The sequence below is a fragment of the Pipistrellus kuhlii genome, unplaced genomic scaffold (genome assembly GCF_014108245.1).
Source record: "Pipistrellus kuhlii isolate mPipKuh1 unplaced genomic scaffold, mPipKuh1.p scaffold_m20_p_2, whole genome shotgun sequence".
Lineage (NCBI taxonomy): Eukaryota > Metazoa > Chordata > Mammalia > Chiroptera > Vespertilionidae > Pipistrellus > Pipistrellus kuhlii.
Window position 1 is genome coordinate 144,938,329 of NW_023425515.1, and position 16,534 is coordinate 144,954,862.

At 37.2% G+C, this 16,534-nt stretch overlaps 1 protein-coding gene, 1 long non-coding RNA gene and 1 pseudogene across 4 annotated transcripts; 2 read left to right on the forward strand and 1 right to left on the reverse strand.

The window, feature by feature from the left end:
- The first annotated feature begins 657 nt into the window (after positions 1-657).
- LOC118723398 lies at positions 658-1,161 on the forward strand (annotated as a pseudogene).
- Positions 1,162-6,650: 5,489 nt separating this feature from the next.
- On the reverse strand, positions 6,651-14,997 carry FPGT (fucose-1-phosphate guanylyltransferase). Of its 3 annotated transcripts, none has more exons than XM_036445649.2 (4): positions 14,840-14,997; positions 13,369-13,536; positions 11,278-11,370; positions 6,651-8,092 (listed from the first exon to the last, which is right to left on the reverse strand). In XM_036445649.2, the coding sequence occupies exons 1-4, from the start codon at positions 14,919-14,921 to the stop codon at positions 6,654-6,656; spliced, it is 1,782 nt and encodes a 593-aa protein (XP_036301542.1). In that variant the 5' UTR covers positions 14,922-14,997; the 3' UTR covers positions 6,651-6,653. The 3 variants fall into 3 exon arrangements, with proteins under 3 accessions (XP_036301542.1, XP_036301543.1, XP_036301544.1); XM_036445651.2 differs by having other exon boundaries at positions 7,109-7,275; XM_036445650.2 differs by lacking the exon at positions 11,278-11,370.
- Positions 10,961-11,203, forward strand: LOC123652706. The gene is made up of 2 exons (XR_006742174.1): positions 10,961-11,131; positions 11,167-11,203. It is a non-coding gene; the product is annotated as an uncharacterized LOC123652706 (long non-coding RNA).
- Positions 14,998-16,534: the final 1,537 nt, after the last annotated feature.

Below are 16,534 nucleotides of genomic sequence, written 5' to 3' on the forward strand. Positions count from 1 at the left end.
TATTAAAAGGAATGAGAATGTGCATAAACCTTTGACAAAGTTCAATGGAATTAATATTAATAATACACTTCTACCAAGTATAAACAATAAAAATTGTTTTTCATTTAGAGACATAAGTCATTAAATTCCAGCATGAAGCACTGGGCTCAGTTATTCAGGGGAGCTATAAAATAGCTGTCTTAAAAATGTAACATTTTAGCCAAAACTGGTTTGGCTCAGTGGATAGAGCACAGCCTGAGGACTGAAGGGTCTCAGGTTCGATTCTGGTCAAGGGCATGTACCTTGGTTGCGGGCACATCCCCAGTAGAGGGTGTGCAACAGGCAGCTGATCAATGATTCTCTCTCGTCGATGTTTCTAACTCTCTATCTCTCTCTCTTCCTCTCTGTAAAAAATCATTAAAATATATATTTTTTAAAATGTAACATTTTAGCACTATTAAATTATACAGACCATATCTTGTCCTGTATAGGAGGAGTAATAGCACTTAAAGAGTTGTCAAAAGCCACTTCAGGCACAAAGATTTTTCTTTTCTTCTCAAACACAAGCTATTTTTAACATCATAAAAAATAAAACAAAATACTAAAAAGTTATGCCTAGTTGCCAATTAATTTAGGAAACCAACTATTAATGAAAGTAGATCTGGAGGGGCTCGAGGATCAAAATGGTTTACATCACAAATGGACAAGCATTGGGCAGCAGGAGCCAGTTCCCATGGAGATTATCTTTGATAACAGATTTCTTCTGGGGAATAGCTGAGTTCGTGGCTTTGATTTTCAAAACTCTGCTTCAGCAAGATGTGAAAAAGGGAAGAGGCTCGGAAACTCATCTGATTCCAGATATGATGATGGAAGAGGGCCCCCCGGAAACCCTCCCAGAAGAATGGGTCGAATTAACCATCTGCGTGGCCCCCGTCCTCCTCCAATGGCTGGTGGATGAGGAAGGTGAATGTCTGCTCTGAGAAGCAGACACCTGGACACGCACATTCATAGCGGAAGGAAACCATCAAGCAGTGGAGGGCTGACCAGGCTGGACAAGTAAATGAATGTGTATGTCTAAATTACTCTGTGTCCTCACAGACGAATGAACTCGTGTTGGGAATTCCCTCACAGGGATCTGGCATGACTGACATGCAATTCTATAAATGCACATGTTTGTCTCATCTTTTTGTATAGTTTATTGAAAGTATTAATATAGTTTAATAACTAAAAATAAAAAAATAAAAATTGTTTTTCAAACACTATAGAAATTTGCTTTGTCTAAACAAAATTTTAGAGGTACAAAATATTAAACTAAGCAACTAATAGTTGCTTCAATTATTTCACGTGCACTAAGTGGATTTTAAAATGTATTTTGCATGTGAATTTATAAAGGTCTTTCCTTTAATAACTTAGTTCTTTTTAAATTTATTTTTTTAAATCTCTATTGTTAAGAGTATTACAAATGTCTCCTTCACACCCTCCCCCCCCCCTCCTTGCTTCCCTCTACTCAGTTTCTACCCCACACCAGGCCTTCAACACCCTATTGTCTGTGTCCCTGCCCCTAGGTAATGCATATATGCAGATAAGATTTTTGGTTAATCTCTTCCCACCACCCCTCCTCCCTACCCTCTGAGATTTGTGAATCTGTTCCATGTTTCCATGCCTTTGGTTCTATTTTATTCATTAGTTTATTTTGTTCATTATATTTCTTGTCCCAGAGTCTCCTTATACTATCTTTATATTTTTTATTATTTTTACTTTTAGCTCTTCTGATTGTGTGTTTTTTGCTTCCTCATATTCTTGTAATACTGTACTGTTGAGTCCCTATAAATTATTAATTCAGTTAGTGTATGCTTAATTTCTGACTGGTCCTTTTTCATGTCTTTGAAATTCTCATTACTATCTTAAAAGTTTCACTAAGTCCCATGAAGCTCTCATTAGGTTCCTTGAAGTTCATTAGAATCATTGAGTGGCATTACAACCATTGTTTTGAACTCTGTGTCCAGCAGTTTGCTTCTATTTCTTTCATTTGTGACCTGTCTCCTTGTCTCATTTTGGTTGTTCCTCTGTGTTTGTTTCTAGGTATTAGGAAAAGTAGCTATGTCTCCTGGAATTGGTAGTGGCCTTGTGTAGTAGGTACCCTGTAGGACCAAGTGGCTCAGCCTCCCAAATCATGTGAGCAGGGCACTCTAGGTGCACTCGTGTGGGCTGTGTGCACAGTCTTGTTGTACAATAGTTGAGCCTTGACTGCTGTTGGCATCACAGGAAGATACTGACCTCCAGGCTAATTGGCTGTGAGGAACAACTGCAACTACAGTGGAAGAGATGCTGTGCAGGAGATGCATCTACAGAGCAGAACTTGCTTCAGTGGGGCTTTGGTGCTGACTTTGTCCTTGAGCATATCACTCATGGGTGTGGTCAAGTTGTAATCTGGTGTGATCTGAAGCTGGTCACTGGGTTCACTGGCGCAGTGTCTCTCAGGAGGTGCAATCAGCCACTGCCTAGGGCCACCTGCCAGGAGCTACAGAAGGATCTGCAGATGGCTGCTACTTGTATTGAGCTTGGATGTGCTCAGGCAAAGCCAAGCAGGCTGGTGCTAGTGCCAGGTCTTGGGCCTGTTATTAATAGGTATGGGCATGCTGATGCCTATTTAAGAGATCTTAGTAAAGTCTGAAGCCTGATTGAGGATAGGCTATTCATATGGAAAAGCAGATGCAAACAGATTAGATGGGGCTGCAAATAGAATGGAGTAAGGTCTCAGGGAATCATCAGAATGGAGCAAACAGTGTGAACCAGGCTGATGGAAACCCAAATATGGCTGCCAGTCATCTCTGCGATGAGGGATGCTCCAGTACAGGAACGATGACCCCCGCAAGCACTCCTGCCTGGAAGAAGCTGCCCCTGAGTTCCTAATAATCCAGTTCCTCCCCATATCTCCCAAGATTCTCCAAAGCTGTTGCCTAGTGCAGGAACCCAGAGAAAGTGAATCCAAGTTCATGTGCTGGCCCTTTGAGGAACTGCCTGGGTCTCCAGTAGCCTCCAGTCACTCTGCTATAATCCCTGCTGGCTTTTGCAACCCAAAATTATAGGGACTTTTTTGCAACCCAAAATTATAGGGACAGCTCTGGAACCCTATCCCCGGAGTCTAGTGTAGAGGCCTCTGCAATGGAGATATCCCTCCCAATTAAAAAAAATTCCACATGTGGATGTCAGACCAGCTGGTTCCACTCTTCTGGCCCCCCCTTGCCCCTTCTACCAGTCTCAATTAACTTTCTTCTTCTCTACTTGGAGGACTTCTAGTTAGCCAGCTTTCAGGTGGTTCCTAATATGGTTGTTCTGTGTTTTAGTTGTAATTTTGATGTGGTTGTGGGAGGCAAGAGAACCATGTTTACTTATGCTGCCATCTTGATTCTCTATTCCTTAGTTCTTAACATAGATGGAAACTGTTTCATTAACTAAATAACAACCAAAATAACATCTACAAATCTTTCAGATAACTTTGAACAAATTTATTTTTTTGGTTTTTCTTTCCTTCTTAATTCTGTTAGACTATGGGTCTCCGAGTTGCTCAAATCCAGAGGACATGGTGTATGCAAATGGCATCCCTGGTATTGCATAGTACATCAGTTACCAGCTGTATGCAATAGCCATACATACATTTTGCAGCAGGCGAAGTTTGGATTTCGGCTCTATGCTCAATTTTGTTAGCTTTACCTAACATAGGAAATATTGCTTAGCCTCAGGAGATGAATAGGTCACCATAGGTTCTTGAAATTCTGCATTAATACCTAAAAATTGGTGATTCTGAACATGTCATTTAGATTTTTGAGTTTTTATTTCAATCTAGTATATACATTGATACACATTCATGATATCCTTTTTGCTTAATTTGGTAAATAAATGCTTAAGTTAGAAGACTAATACGAAAGATTGATTTTCCTTTCATGCCCCTTTTGGTCACTATTAATTAACTCATCAATAAGTTTATACAATATATTTAATTGCACATTTTAGCTATCCTTCACAAAACTAGAAAGTGTATGATTTAAGGGCTGTATAACAAATCTAAAAAAACGCCCAATTTCTTACTTATATGTGCTCAAGATTATCACCTCACTGAATTAGGAATACTGTTGGTGATATAATAGATGGACTACATACAAGTAACGTATCTCAAGGCAAGAGGCACTGACAATTTCTTGGGAAATAACATTTTAAAGCAGTTGGAATCCAGACATTGTGCAAAATTATGCCTAAAATGGTGACCATCAATTTGTAAGAAACCACCCACTGACTGAGTAGAAGCCACATTCTTCTAGATATATAACTAAATTGAGTTAAAAATAAAACTTAATTTTGTCAAATAGCATCAAAAACTTGCAAAACAGGTATCTGGAATCTACTGCTTGAAGGAAAACCCAGACAGTAATGTAATGGAGGCACTTAGGAAATACATTTGACAATTTAGAGGATGGTACTATGTAGGTGGAAATGTGCGGACATCAATAAGTATTCAATTGAAGAGTGCTTTAGAAAAAGAAAATGTCTCTGAATATGAAGTTTTAGAAAATAATGACTATATTTCAATACTGTATTTTAATCCTTTATATGTATATGTAAGTAGGTAAAATAATAAAAATCTGTAAGTGCATTTAAAAGCGATCACCAATAAATATAAAAATGTCCAGCAACAAAGAAAGCATTGAGTAACATTTTATTGGTAGTGTTTTCTCTTTTTTGTGGAACATAAAATAATGGTGATTCTTAATAATTGATGGCCTTTTATATTGTACAAAATTATAGATTTAGTTTATACTGTGAAATACAATATTGAACATTTAATAAATGATAACATAAAATCCTCTGAAAACTGAGCAAGTGAATCAGTAAATGCTACACAATAGCTACTATATATCTTTATTTTGTCCTTGGAAAGAATCTTTAAAAAAGAAAAAAAAAAAAAAAAGACATAAATATCATAATTGAGAATTACAGATAAGTCACTTCTGGTTTACCAAATAATTATTTTCATTTTGTCATTGGCTACATTAATAAAAGTGAAACAGACCAGTTCTTATCTCAATTTACTCATGTTATCGATACAATACAAAACTCTTATTAAGTATTTTCTGTAATTCTTATTAGACTTTGGTATGAGCACATTTCACTTATGTACTTATATCAAACCTAGAGGCTCTGTGCAGGAAATCTGTACCCAGGTAAGGTCCCTAAGGCTGGCCAGTGATCAGGGCCAATCAGGGCCCTCTGGCTGCCAGTCACGGCTTCCCTTCATTCTTCACTGCCCCCTGGTGGTCAGTGCACAAAATAGCAAGTGATTGAACTCCAGGTCAAAGTCCCAAGGGGACACTTTGCATATCAGGCTTTTAAATATATATAGAGATAGATAGGTACACATAACTTGGTATACCAGCCAGTTTTTAGTTCTTGAAGCTGTTTATCATTTGTGCATTTTTTTACTCTTTCTCTTCTTTTGGCTCCTTTCTGCTATCTATCTTTTGGATATTACTTCTTAACATCATTACCAATGCATGGGCAGAAAATAAGAAATGAAAAGTAAAATTAGTCCATCTGGTAATTTAACAGTTCTATTAAAGAGATTAGTATGAGGATGAAAGTAATGTTCAAAATAAACATATTATTATCAGTGAATCCCAATTATTCCTACCATCTTCCCCACACAGATATTTGACTTTTGTGGGTGTGTATGCTTTCCTATGGATGAAAATTTAGGGAACATTTTTAAGATATACAAACACATTTTCAAGTTTACATGGGTAAAATAATACATATACCCTTTTTTGTTTCCTTTTGGTATCAATAAATGATATTTTTAGCATCAATTTCAGAGTTGTTCATTACTTATCAATTAAGATTATCACAATATTTTAAGCATTAATTTAATCTGAATTTGCCAGTTATAAGTCTGCCCCTGCAAATGCTATTTTGACAATATTCCTGCAGTGCTCTGATGATCATATAGTATACTATAATATTTTTATTAAGCAGTAGAATGACTTCATCTGAGATAGAACTGCCAATAAGCATTAAGAAATTTTTTTGGAACTGAAGCCCAAAAGAAAAGGGAAAACCTAAGGGTATGTTTAGAAAATTACCTTTAAAACTAGTACATTATTATGAGAACAAACTAATTCTCCATAAATCCATCTTAATTTATAAAAATATTAAAATAGTAATAAACATCTAAAAATCCCTTTCCTGAACTTACAGCCTTGAAATATTCTTTCTTCAAAAAATGGTTTATCATGCCGGGACCGGTTTGGCTCAGTGGATAGAGCGTCAGCCTGCGGACTGAAAGGTCCCAGGTTCGATTTCGGGCAAGGGCATGTACCTTGGTTGCGGGCACATCCCCAGTAGGGGGTGTGCAAGAGGCAGCTGATCGATGATTCTCTCTCCTGGATGTTTCTAACTCTCTATCCCTCTCTCTTCCTCTCTGTGAAAAATCAATAAAATATATAAAAAAAATGGTTTATCAAAAATGGTATTTTTGTGTTATTGATATTATGCTGCAGCAATTATGTTAATACAAGATAATTTTCATTAAATAAAACAAAGAAAAACATCTACAAAAAACTTGTATATTTGCAATCTAGCTCAAGAAAGGCAAAGTATGCAATATTTAAGATGTCTCCAAATCAGAGTTTTCTATTCAAAGTAATTTCTAGAAAAATTTTCTCCCTATAGGTTATCATGTCTTGTACATCTTTGTAGGCAAGCATTTCTTCAATGGACAACAGTTTATAGTCATGCAGGCTGAATGCTGACTTGCTTTGCACAGCATTTAACATCTTTATGGATGTTGTAACTGAATCATTCAAAGAAGTACAGACTGGGAAAATACGAGCATTCCACAAACTCAAACATGTCTTGTTTCCAGAGAAGAGCTCCTCTGTAACTTTCAGATTCCAAATATCTAAGCATGACAGGAAACAGACACCAAAGAATTGAAGTGACTTTATATCTGACAATGTTTTAACATTCCTTTTCAAGTTGTCTTGCACTCCAAATGCCATAGTTGAATACTTTAAGTGTCCATTCATCTTCAAGCTTAAGGAACACACAAAAGAATAAGCAGGCAGGACAGCTGTTGTTATGATAGAAGAACCACTAATAATGCAGTTTTCCCCAACTGAAACATCAGGCCCCAATCTGGAGTACTCCACAACTGAGCCAGGTGACACAGCACATCTTGAATCCAATATACTTTGAATGATACAGGATGTGGTACCAAAGCATTCTGGTATTGCTGGTGAGATGCTAAAAGCTATGGACTGTAAGCCAAGCTCTGACTTCAAACTGCTAGCTGAAGTAAAGTGACACAAATATTCTTCAGTTGTGCCAATGTGATAAAATTTGGAGTTATTAAGAACAACAACATTTAGTGGTGTCCCTTTAAGAAGGTGAAATATTCTCTGCCTCATGTCTACCAACTCTGACTCTTCTTTAGTGACATTTGATGTGTTTCTGGTATACTCCATGGTTGCTCCAGGTCCCAAAGCCTGCAGAAAGTCTCCATAGGCATCTATTTCACAGTTCAGTGTGCCTATTTTTTCATAAAAAGCAAGTAACTTTTTTGCTGATTTATGATCCATGTAAAATAGGCTGTCTGTGTAGACATATTCAGATTCAAATTTAAAAGAGGCAGTGTCACTCCCAGATAAGTCCTGCTGAGAAAAATTTCCAGATCTACACACAGCATTACACTGACACATGCTTTCTACGCTGGGCTTATGAAGGAAACGATGGCAACACCGATATTCGAGGTCTCTGTATTCTAAACAATTGGAAGGTTCTAAGACAAATACTCCATGTGTGGTACCTACAGTCAAGCTAGAAGGATGAGCTAACGCAGTAAAGCCAGGCTTGTCAAATCTGATAAACTCAGATTCTCCGATACTATAAAGTTCAATATCATCTGCACAGGTAACCAGAATCCCAGGATTCATATGTGAGGGGAAGTCAATGTACATGGCTAGTTTTAATTCTAACATCTGATAAATAGGGTTACCAAAAGGTAAAGCAGTGAAAATTTTCCCCAGGGCACTTGCATTTGGAAGGCGTTGACTGTAGCCACCTATAAAATTAAATAAAATTATTCTTATAAAATGTTTATATGAATGTTTCCAATAATGTAAAAACCCAGGGGCACTGGGAGTAACTCAAAATGTATCTAAAAATATTCAATATATATAATGTATTACTGTAACTCAAGAAAGAATAATAAACTCCAGAATACAAAATCAAAGAAAAATTCTCCCCTATTCTTTGGAAATACTGTAGTTTTAAAGATTCTAGATTAGAAAATAATTCCCATATACTTTAGAGCTCTGATTGGCAAACTGCGGCTCACGACTTTGGCCTCTTTAGCCCCTTGAGTGTGGCTCTTCCACAAAATACCACAGCCTGGGTGAGTCTATTTTGAAGAAGGGGCATTAGAAGAAGTTTAAGTTAAAAAAATTTGGCTCTCAAAAGAAATTTCAATCGTCGTACTGTTGATATTTGGCTCTGTTGACTAATGAGTTTGCTGACCACAACTTTAGAGAATGTGAACTGTTTTAAACCCACTGTATAGCTAATAAAATGGACTACAGGCTAAACCACGACCGCACATCTACATTTTTAAACAATTTCACCATTTAAATAATACCTATAATAATAATCCACTTTACAGGGGTAAAAGCAAGCCACACACACAACAAAATAATAACATACAAATTCCAACACTATCTACTAAATTGTACTTTCCAAATGCAGTGTCTTTCCTGAAATTATTACATAGACTTAAAGGAAGCAAAGGTACATTTATGTAAAAGCACTTTAAAACTTATACTTCTTTTTAATTTAAATAGGCTTTCCCACCAAGATTAGCCTAATGACTTCTTAATTGCTTGAAGTGTGTTCTTGTAAGTAAGTTAAATAGCTTACATCATTTTTATGTTTAGTAAGTACAGTGAGAGGCAGTATTACAATAGTAGAGAGAGTAGAGTCAGACAAAATTGGGTTCAGACTCAGGCTTACTACAGGTTAAGTTTTTTATCTTTGGACATACTCCAAATAAGCAAATGTAGAATAATACTTGCCTTGTCATGTTTTATGAGATCAATTATACATGTAAAACACTTCGCATGTAGTACACTGTTCTAAAGATTAGCCAATATCAAAGCTTAGCATTGTAAGAATTAGATATTTTTAACAACATATTTTCTGATATCGAATTTAACTTTTACTAAATAATAGTTGTTCTGGAGTAAAACTATACATTTGAAAAATTTTTTGATGGCTTAGAAAAACTAATTGTTTTATTTGAGTAATACTTAAAAGTTTTGCTACATGTTCTTGACATCTTTTTTTTTTTTTAATTGATTTCAGAGAGGAAGGAAAAAGAAGAAAGAATCATTAATCATCTGCTTCCTGCACACCCCCTACTGGGGTTTGAGCCCACAACCCAGGCATGTGTCCTGACCAGGAATCAAATAGTAACTTCCTGGTTCATAGGTGGCTGCTCAACCACTAAGCCATGCCAGCTGGGCTAAATTTGAAAATGTTTTACAGCCAGCCATAAAATCATAACTTGCATCCTTTATTTGAAATCATCATTACAGCCCTTGCTGGTTTGGTCAGTGGATAAAGCATCAGCCTAAGGGACTGAAGGGTCTCAGGTTTGATTTCGGCCAAGGACACATGACCAGATTGCAGGCTCGATCCCCAGAAGGGGGTGTGCAAGAGGCAGCTGATCTATGGTTCTTTCTCATCATTGATGTTTCTATCTCTCCATCTTCCTTTTTCTCTAAAATCAATAAAGAAATATATATATATTTTAATATATATATTTTAAAATCACTTTTCTGTATAACAATCATAAGAAATAGAAAGTGTGTTGGAAGCCACAGTGCCAGACCATGACAAAGTTTTCATCAGACCTAATTCATAGAGAAAAATAATAGAGGTTTTTATAAAATAAATATTTTCATACAACAAAACATCCAATTAAAACAAACACCTACCCTCTTTTCTGAGATTAATTCTTTCCTACTTTTCTGCTTTACAATGAATCTTTTATATGTAATTTTCCCTCAGGTATTTTCTCATCAACTTCATGTTTTGTCACCACCTTTTTATTCTTGTAAATCCTTCAAGAATTGTAGACTTTGTCTACCAATAATCAAATAAAAATGCAAGATATGCCGAAACCAGTTTGGCTCAGTGGTAGAGCGTCGGTCTGTGGACTGAAAGGTCCCAGGTTTGATTCCAGTCAAGGGCAGATTCCGGTCAAGGGCATGTACATTGGTTGCGGGCACATCCCTGGTAGGGGGTGTGCAAGAGGCAGCTGGTCAATGTTTCTCTCTCATCAACGTTTCTAGCTCTCTATCCCTCTCTCCTCCTCTCTGTAAAAAATCAATTATATATATATATTTTAAATGCAAGATATAAGGTTTCTGCCAATAGTATGGGGATCACAGTGCTAAACCAGCTTCTTCCCTATGGCAAGAATCCCTTCTAAAGACTTATTGAAAAATATTCATATTTTGATGAGCCGTCTCTGGAAAATAATTTTGTACATACATATTAAACATAATGCCCATAAATAGTCAATGTATGTGATCCACACTTTTAAAGATAAATATTGTGGAAAACATAATATTACTTACAAACTAGAAATATATATTAAAAAAAAAAGCATAAAATATTTATTTTCAAAGCAGACTAACTTCAAAGACAAAAAAACAAAAAGGAAAGTTCTAAGACAGTGGTTCTCAACATGGGGCACAATTTGATTTTTAAGGAGGGCAATTTGAGAATGAGTTATTAACAGTGAATTTTTTGCATTTCTTATGGTTCTAAGGGCCTCCTTTTATATAAACATATAGTGAAATATTTATGCATTTCAGTTCTCTATTATATTTGCTATTTTTTTCATATTATTATTATTTTTTAAACAATTTCTTAGTGATTTCTTCTTCAGTACTTTAACTGTCCTTTCGTTCTTTTATTTTTCTCTTTCATGGATGCCATGTTGTTTGGAAGCCTGTTTAGACCAAGTTAATGGCCTTTTAGGCTTCCTCCACTTGAATAGGAGTTCATTTTTTGAATAGTAAGAATTCTATGTCACAGGGTGGTATGGGGGTGGAGGTGGGGGGGGAGGAGGAGGGTAATAGAATTTTAGAGATGCTTAGGTGGGGCATGGCCAAAAAAAGGTTAGGAACCACTGTTCTAAGATATCAAAGGTAAAATCAGTAAATCAGTAAAGTATAATTTTACCAGAGTGAATTAATAGGATGGTAAAAGAATTCCATTTATCTCCATATAGCTTTTCCAAGTATCGAAGAGCACAAAATGTTGATCCTCCATTACCTTAAAAATAAAATTAAAAATGTACATTTTATTTCATATAAATTTACTAAAATCTTGTATGGTAAATTTAGGTATTAGAACTTTTAGGTATTAGAACGGCTTGTTGGCTACAATTAACTAGGTAGAGAACAAAAATATTGGCAAAAAAATCAATTTAAATACACCTTTTACAGCAATTAAATAAATAATTAGCAATGAAAACCAGAGATCAGCCCCAGTAATAAATGATGAGCTAATCTTCTCCTAAAAATATTAATACACAATAAAGATATTATAAAATAGGTAATCCACAACACAGAAAACTATAAACACACACACACACACACACACACACACACACACACACATACTGTAAGTATTATATATATAATTCACTTGGAATGACAAATTGCAAAAAACATTTAAATAATTCTCCCTTATGACAATCAAATATGTAAGTTAAACTTGCTTTTTAAAAAGTTTTTTTTAAATATATTTTATTGATTTTTTACAGAGAGGAAGGGTGAGAGCTAGAGAGCTGGAAACATCAATGAGAGAGAAACATCGACCAGAGAGAAACATCGACCAGCTGCCTCTTGCACACCCCCTACCTGGGATGTGCCCGCAACAAATGTGCATGCCCTTGACCGGAATCGAACCTGGGACCTTTCAGTCCGCAGACCCACGCTCTACCACTGAGCCAAACCAGCTTTGGCTAAAAAGTTTTTTTAGAATTTGGTTTCCTTACTAGTTACCTTGGGCAAGTTACTTAACTTTCTGTGCCTCTAAATCTCATCTATACAATGAGAATCCTATAGTACTGACTGCTAGCTGTGAGGATTAAAACGCAGCTAATTAGAACAATACCTATGTCAGATATAGATACCCTATCTCTGGTATCAAGGGGCTTCAGTTTTAGCATTACATGAAAAACTGCCCCCACAAAAATAGCATGCAATGAAAGGATAAATGGCAAACTTTATGGAAATTAGATTTTTAAAGTAAATACCTCTGATACATAAGCCATTAGACCAGTGGTTCTCAACCTTTTTAATGCTGCAACCTTTTAATACAGTTTCTCATGTTGTGGTGATCCCCAACCATAAAATTATTTTTGTTGCTACTTCATAACTGTAATTTTGCTACTGTTATGTAAATATCTGTGTTTTCCAATGGTTTTAGGCGACCCTGTTAGCGGTTCTCAACCTGTGGGTTTGACTATTGTAGAGCCTAAGACCAACAGTAGAAAAATTACAGATATAAAGTAGCAAAGAAAATAATTTTATGGTTGGGAGTCACCACAACATGAGGAAACTGTATTAAAGGGTCGAGGCATTAGAAAGGCTGAGAACCACTGCATTAGGCTATGCTCTTTTGCATTCTGCAATTGTGAACTCAAGAAGTCAAGTAGTATATATTTTTCCTGTTTTGATCTCCTTACATAAATTTCCGAAGAAAATTTTGCAGGGATCTTAGGAACCCAACTGATAAGATCCAATAGACTATTTACCATCTGTATAAATTTTAAAATTAATACAATTGTCTTTTCAATAATATAACATTTGGGAAGTTTTCATGGTAAGTCACAATGTATAAGAAAGTTGCTAAGCTTTGCCCAGCAGGCATGGCTCAGTAGTTGAGTGTAAATCTACGCCCGTCATTTCTGGTTAAGGCACATGCCCAGAGTTGCAGGCTCCATCCCCAGTAGGGGAGAAGCAGGAGGCAGCCAATCAATGATTCTCTCTCATAATTGTTGTATCTCTCTCTCCCTCTTCCTTCCTCCCTGAAATTGATTTAAAAAAAAAATGAACACACCCCCTCCCACCCCCCCACACACACGAAAGTTGCTATGACTTTTATCATTTTTTAAAAACTAGTGAATTCATATAAAAACTCTAAAGTTAGTAAGGACTATGGTGGAAAGATATGTAGTTTATAAATTGCATGACACAGGAAAACTTTTCTTCAATGATTATTTTACCTAGACTCTATGATATAAATCTGACCATAAAAGCTTACCAATTTTGGCTCCAGCGGGATCAACAAAAACATGATATTGAACTCCCAGGGGTAACTCCTTTTTTTTCAGCTTTTCTGACAGCTGTTGCTTATAAGCAAGTTCTTGTTTTTCATCAGCTGCTGTTATTGCAACAATGTCCCAGAACTCGCCAGCGGCCACGGGTTTGCCTATGTGAACAAACAACAAGGAAATGATAAATATTATCAGAATTCTGTAACAGGTTTACTTATTTGGAAAGAGGGGAAAACAAAGAGGTAATATCATCATCTCCATAAATGCATCTTTTGCTTTTGAAGATTAAGCAAGTAGTAGTGTGATTCAAATAATTCTGAGGATTGTTCATAAATTGTTTTTTCTCTTTTAGATTACTTTCTTCTTTTATGATCTACAGACCCATTTACTTAGATATTCTATTAAGAGTATTACTGATTTTCTAAAGATTATCTCAATTCTTAAATAACGAGACAAAGGAACAAATAAATGAATCAATTTTCATATTATTAGGACTCGTGTTCCTTGGCTAAGAAAGATTCAACCCAAATATCCATTACTACAATGTGGCTGTTTACAAATGTGGGTACTTTATTTTGTACTACCTTAAAAAGAGCCATGCAATTTTACAAGGGCTAATGGAGTATGACATACAATTTTGGATAATAGGAAAGTTCCCAACTCCCAGATGAACTCTTTAAAAGACAGACTGAACTTTTGGTAGACAGCTGGAAGCTTCTTTTTATTAAAAAATAAAATAAAATAAAAATTGTTCTTATTAGTTAACAAACAGGACTTATCACCTAGAATGTAATAGTTCTGAACGTTTTATCATTCTAGTATTATTTCCTGTATTTTTAAAGCAGTAACTTCATTAAAAAAAAGGAATTTTATTACAGTTGTACAAGGAATGACAAGTGACATAAGCCTTTAAAGAAAAAAAACAAAACCACAAACATTTTGATTCACCCTCACTCGTTTTAATAATCCATAATCCCTCCGTGTGTGTGTGTGTGTGTGTGTGTGTATATACACACACACACATTATATAATCTCAGTAAGCGTTCACATCACGGAACAAATTGGTGAAGTGGGTAGGGAGGTGGGAGAAGGCTAAAAATCACATTTGTAAAGGTCAAAACGCTATGTTTTAGCTATTTCAGATTTATGTAAGTAATTTGTGTTTATGAACTAACCAAATGCATAACTTGAATTTATAGCTTCACTAGCTCTATCTGTATCTACCTATCTACCTAGACACTAGAAGTTAAAGAAAGTGACAAGCATAACGTACAGAGAGGACAGTGAAAGAAAAGAATAAAGCATTCAAGGTGTTATTAGCTATGCGCGGGCCAGCGTCCTGGGCCCACAGGTGCGAGAGAACCATCCCGGAAGTGACCGTCCAGCAAGTTTCACAGCACGTCCAGGACCCCCCTTTCTTTCTATTGCCCGGGAGGGCCGGGCTTCCTCCTCCGATACCTCTCAGCTCCGAAAACCTCCGCAACTTTCGCTCGGTGGCTTCTCGCAGAGATATGCCGGGAGGGTCGCTGGCACCGGCCATAGCCCCACCTCGGCCGCCGCCAGTTTTCACCTTCCAGGTAGCCGGCCGCTCTACACAGTGCGCGTGCGCCCAGGACGGTCACTATCTCCGGGTCCTCCTCCGTCTGACCCCGCCCCTTCCGTGCGTCACTCACGTAGCCACGCCCCCGGAGGTCTGGGGCTGGGCTCAGGGGAAACGATGATGGGCTAATCCCGGAACCTGGCCCCGTTTCCTTAGCGACAGTCTCCGGAGCTGATGGCCCCCTAGCGATTTCTCAGTCTGGGGCGGGTCTGGCCAGGAGTTCCCAAACTTATACAATAAAAAGGGCCTCGCAGGCCGGTTGACCCGGTGAGTGGGACAGGTTGGGCGGCCAGATTGCTGCCACCGACCCGCTGAGGAGAAGAGGAAAGGACACCCTAAGCTTCCAGCTGTGTCTCTGGAGGCGATGGTGTTTTCTGACTCCTGGTTTGTTTCCTTCGGGAGCAGTTCCCCAGAACCTCTGGATAGTTAATTCCCCCCTCTGGGCTTCATAGGAAGCCTTCGGCCCCAACCTGTGTTCCCTTCAGGTGTGTGGCTTCCTTGCCTTCCCGAGGCCCAGGATCCACCCTCTCCGTGTAGAGTTCATAGTTTTTTAGAAGTTGTTACGTCACTTATTCTGCCACCAGGCCCCGACCATGGGTGCTGTTTTGGTTCATGCTCAGCCATCCTTTTTTATATAGGCAGATTGATCAAGAACTTTCAGTAGCATTCCTGGGAATAAATCAACCTTATTAGATGTGTTTTTGGTGGGCTCACGTTGTAAGGATTTCTCTGGCAAAGCACTGGGTCTATAAATGAGTTTTGTACGTTAATTTCTTCATCTTTACGCATCAGGGAGCTATGAATCCGAGAGAATGGTGACTTAGTCAAGGTCTCACAGTTAGTGAGAGGCTTGAGCAAGGTGTTTCAATGCTGAATTCAGACATCATTCCGCCACACCATGCAGTTTGATTTACTGCAGAGGCCTGTCTTCACTGACGTCTTTATCAGGACCACAGGCATCCAAGGCCGTTCAAGCTCTTGCCGCGAACTTGTTTTTTCTTCTAAAGACTTGACCCTGTTAATTAATTCTGTTCTTATAAAGAAAATGTTTGACTAAAAAGGGAGATTACGCCCTTATACTTTTATCGCTATGAATAGTTTTTGTTTGTTTGTTTGTTATCAAAAACAATATGTTCTTATTAGGAACATTTAGACGATATTTGGGTGAGGTGAGAATAAGCAATAGGGAAAAAGTAGCACAAGAGGAGGTCAGAGGGCGACAGAAGCCCAAAGAATGATTTGTTTTTTTACCGAATGAAAAAGGCATTGCAGAGTTTTGATGTGACTTGCCTTATATTTAAATATAATGTGAAAATAAGCTATTGGAGTGTGGAGTTAAGGATAGAAAGTAGACTTGTTTTTGTTTTTTGTTTGTTTTGGCTACTGCAATAATACAGGTAAGACTTGGTGAATCTTGGTCAGAATGATAACAGTGGGGATGATGAGAAATTGTTTAGCTATATTTTAAAGGCAAATCATTATGATTTGCTAATGGAATAGCTGAAGATTGCAAGAGAGAGAGAAGTCAAGGATGCCTGAATGAAAGAATGGCC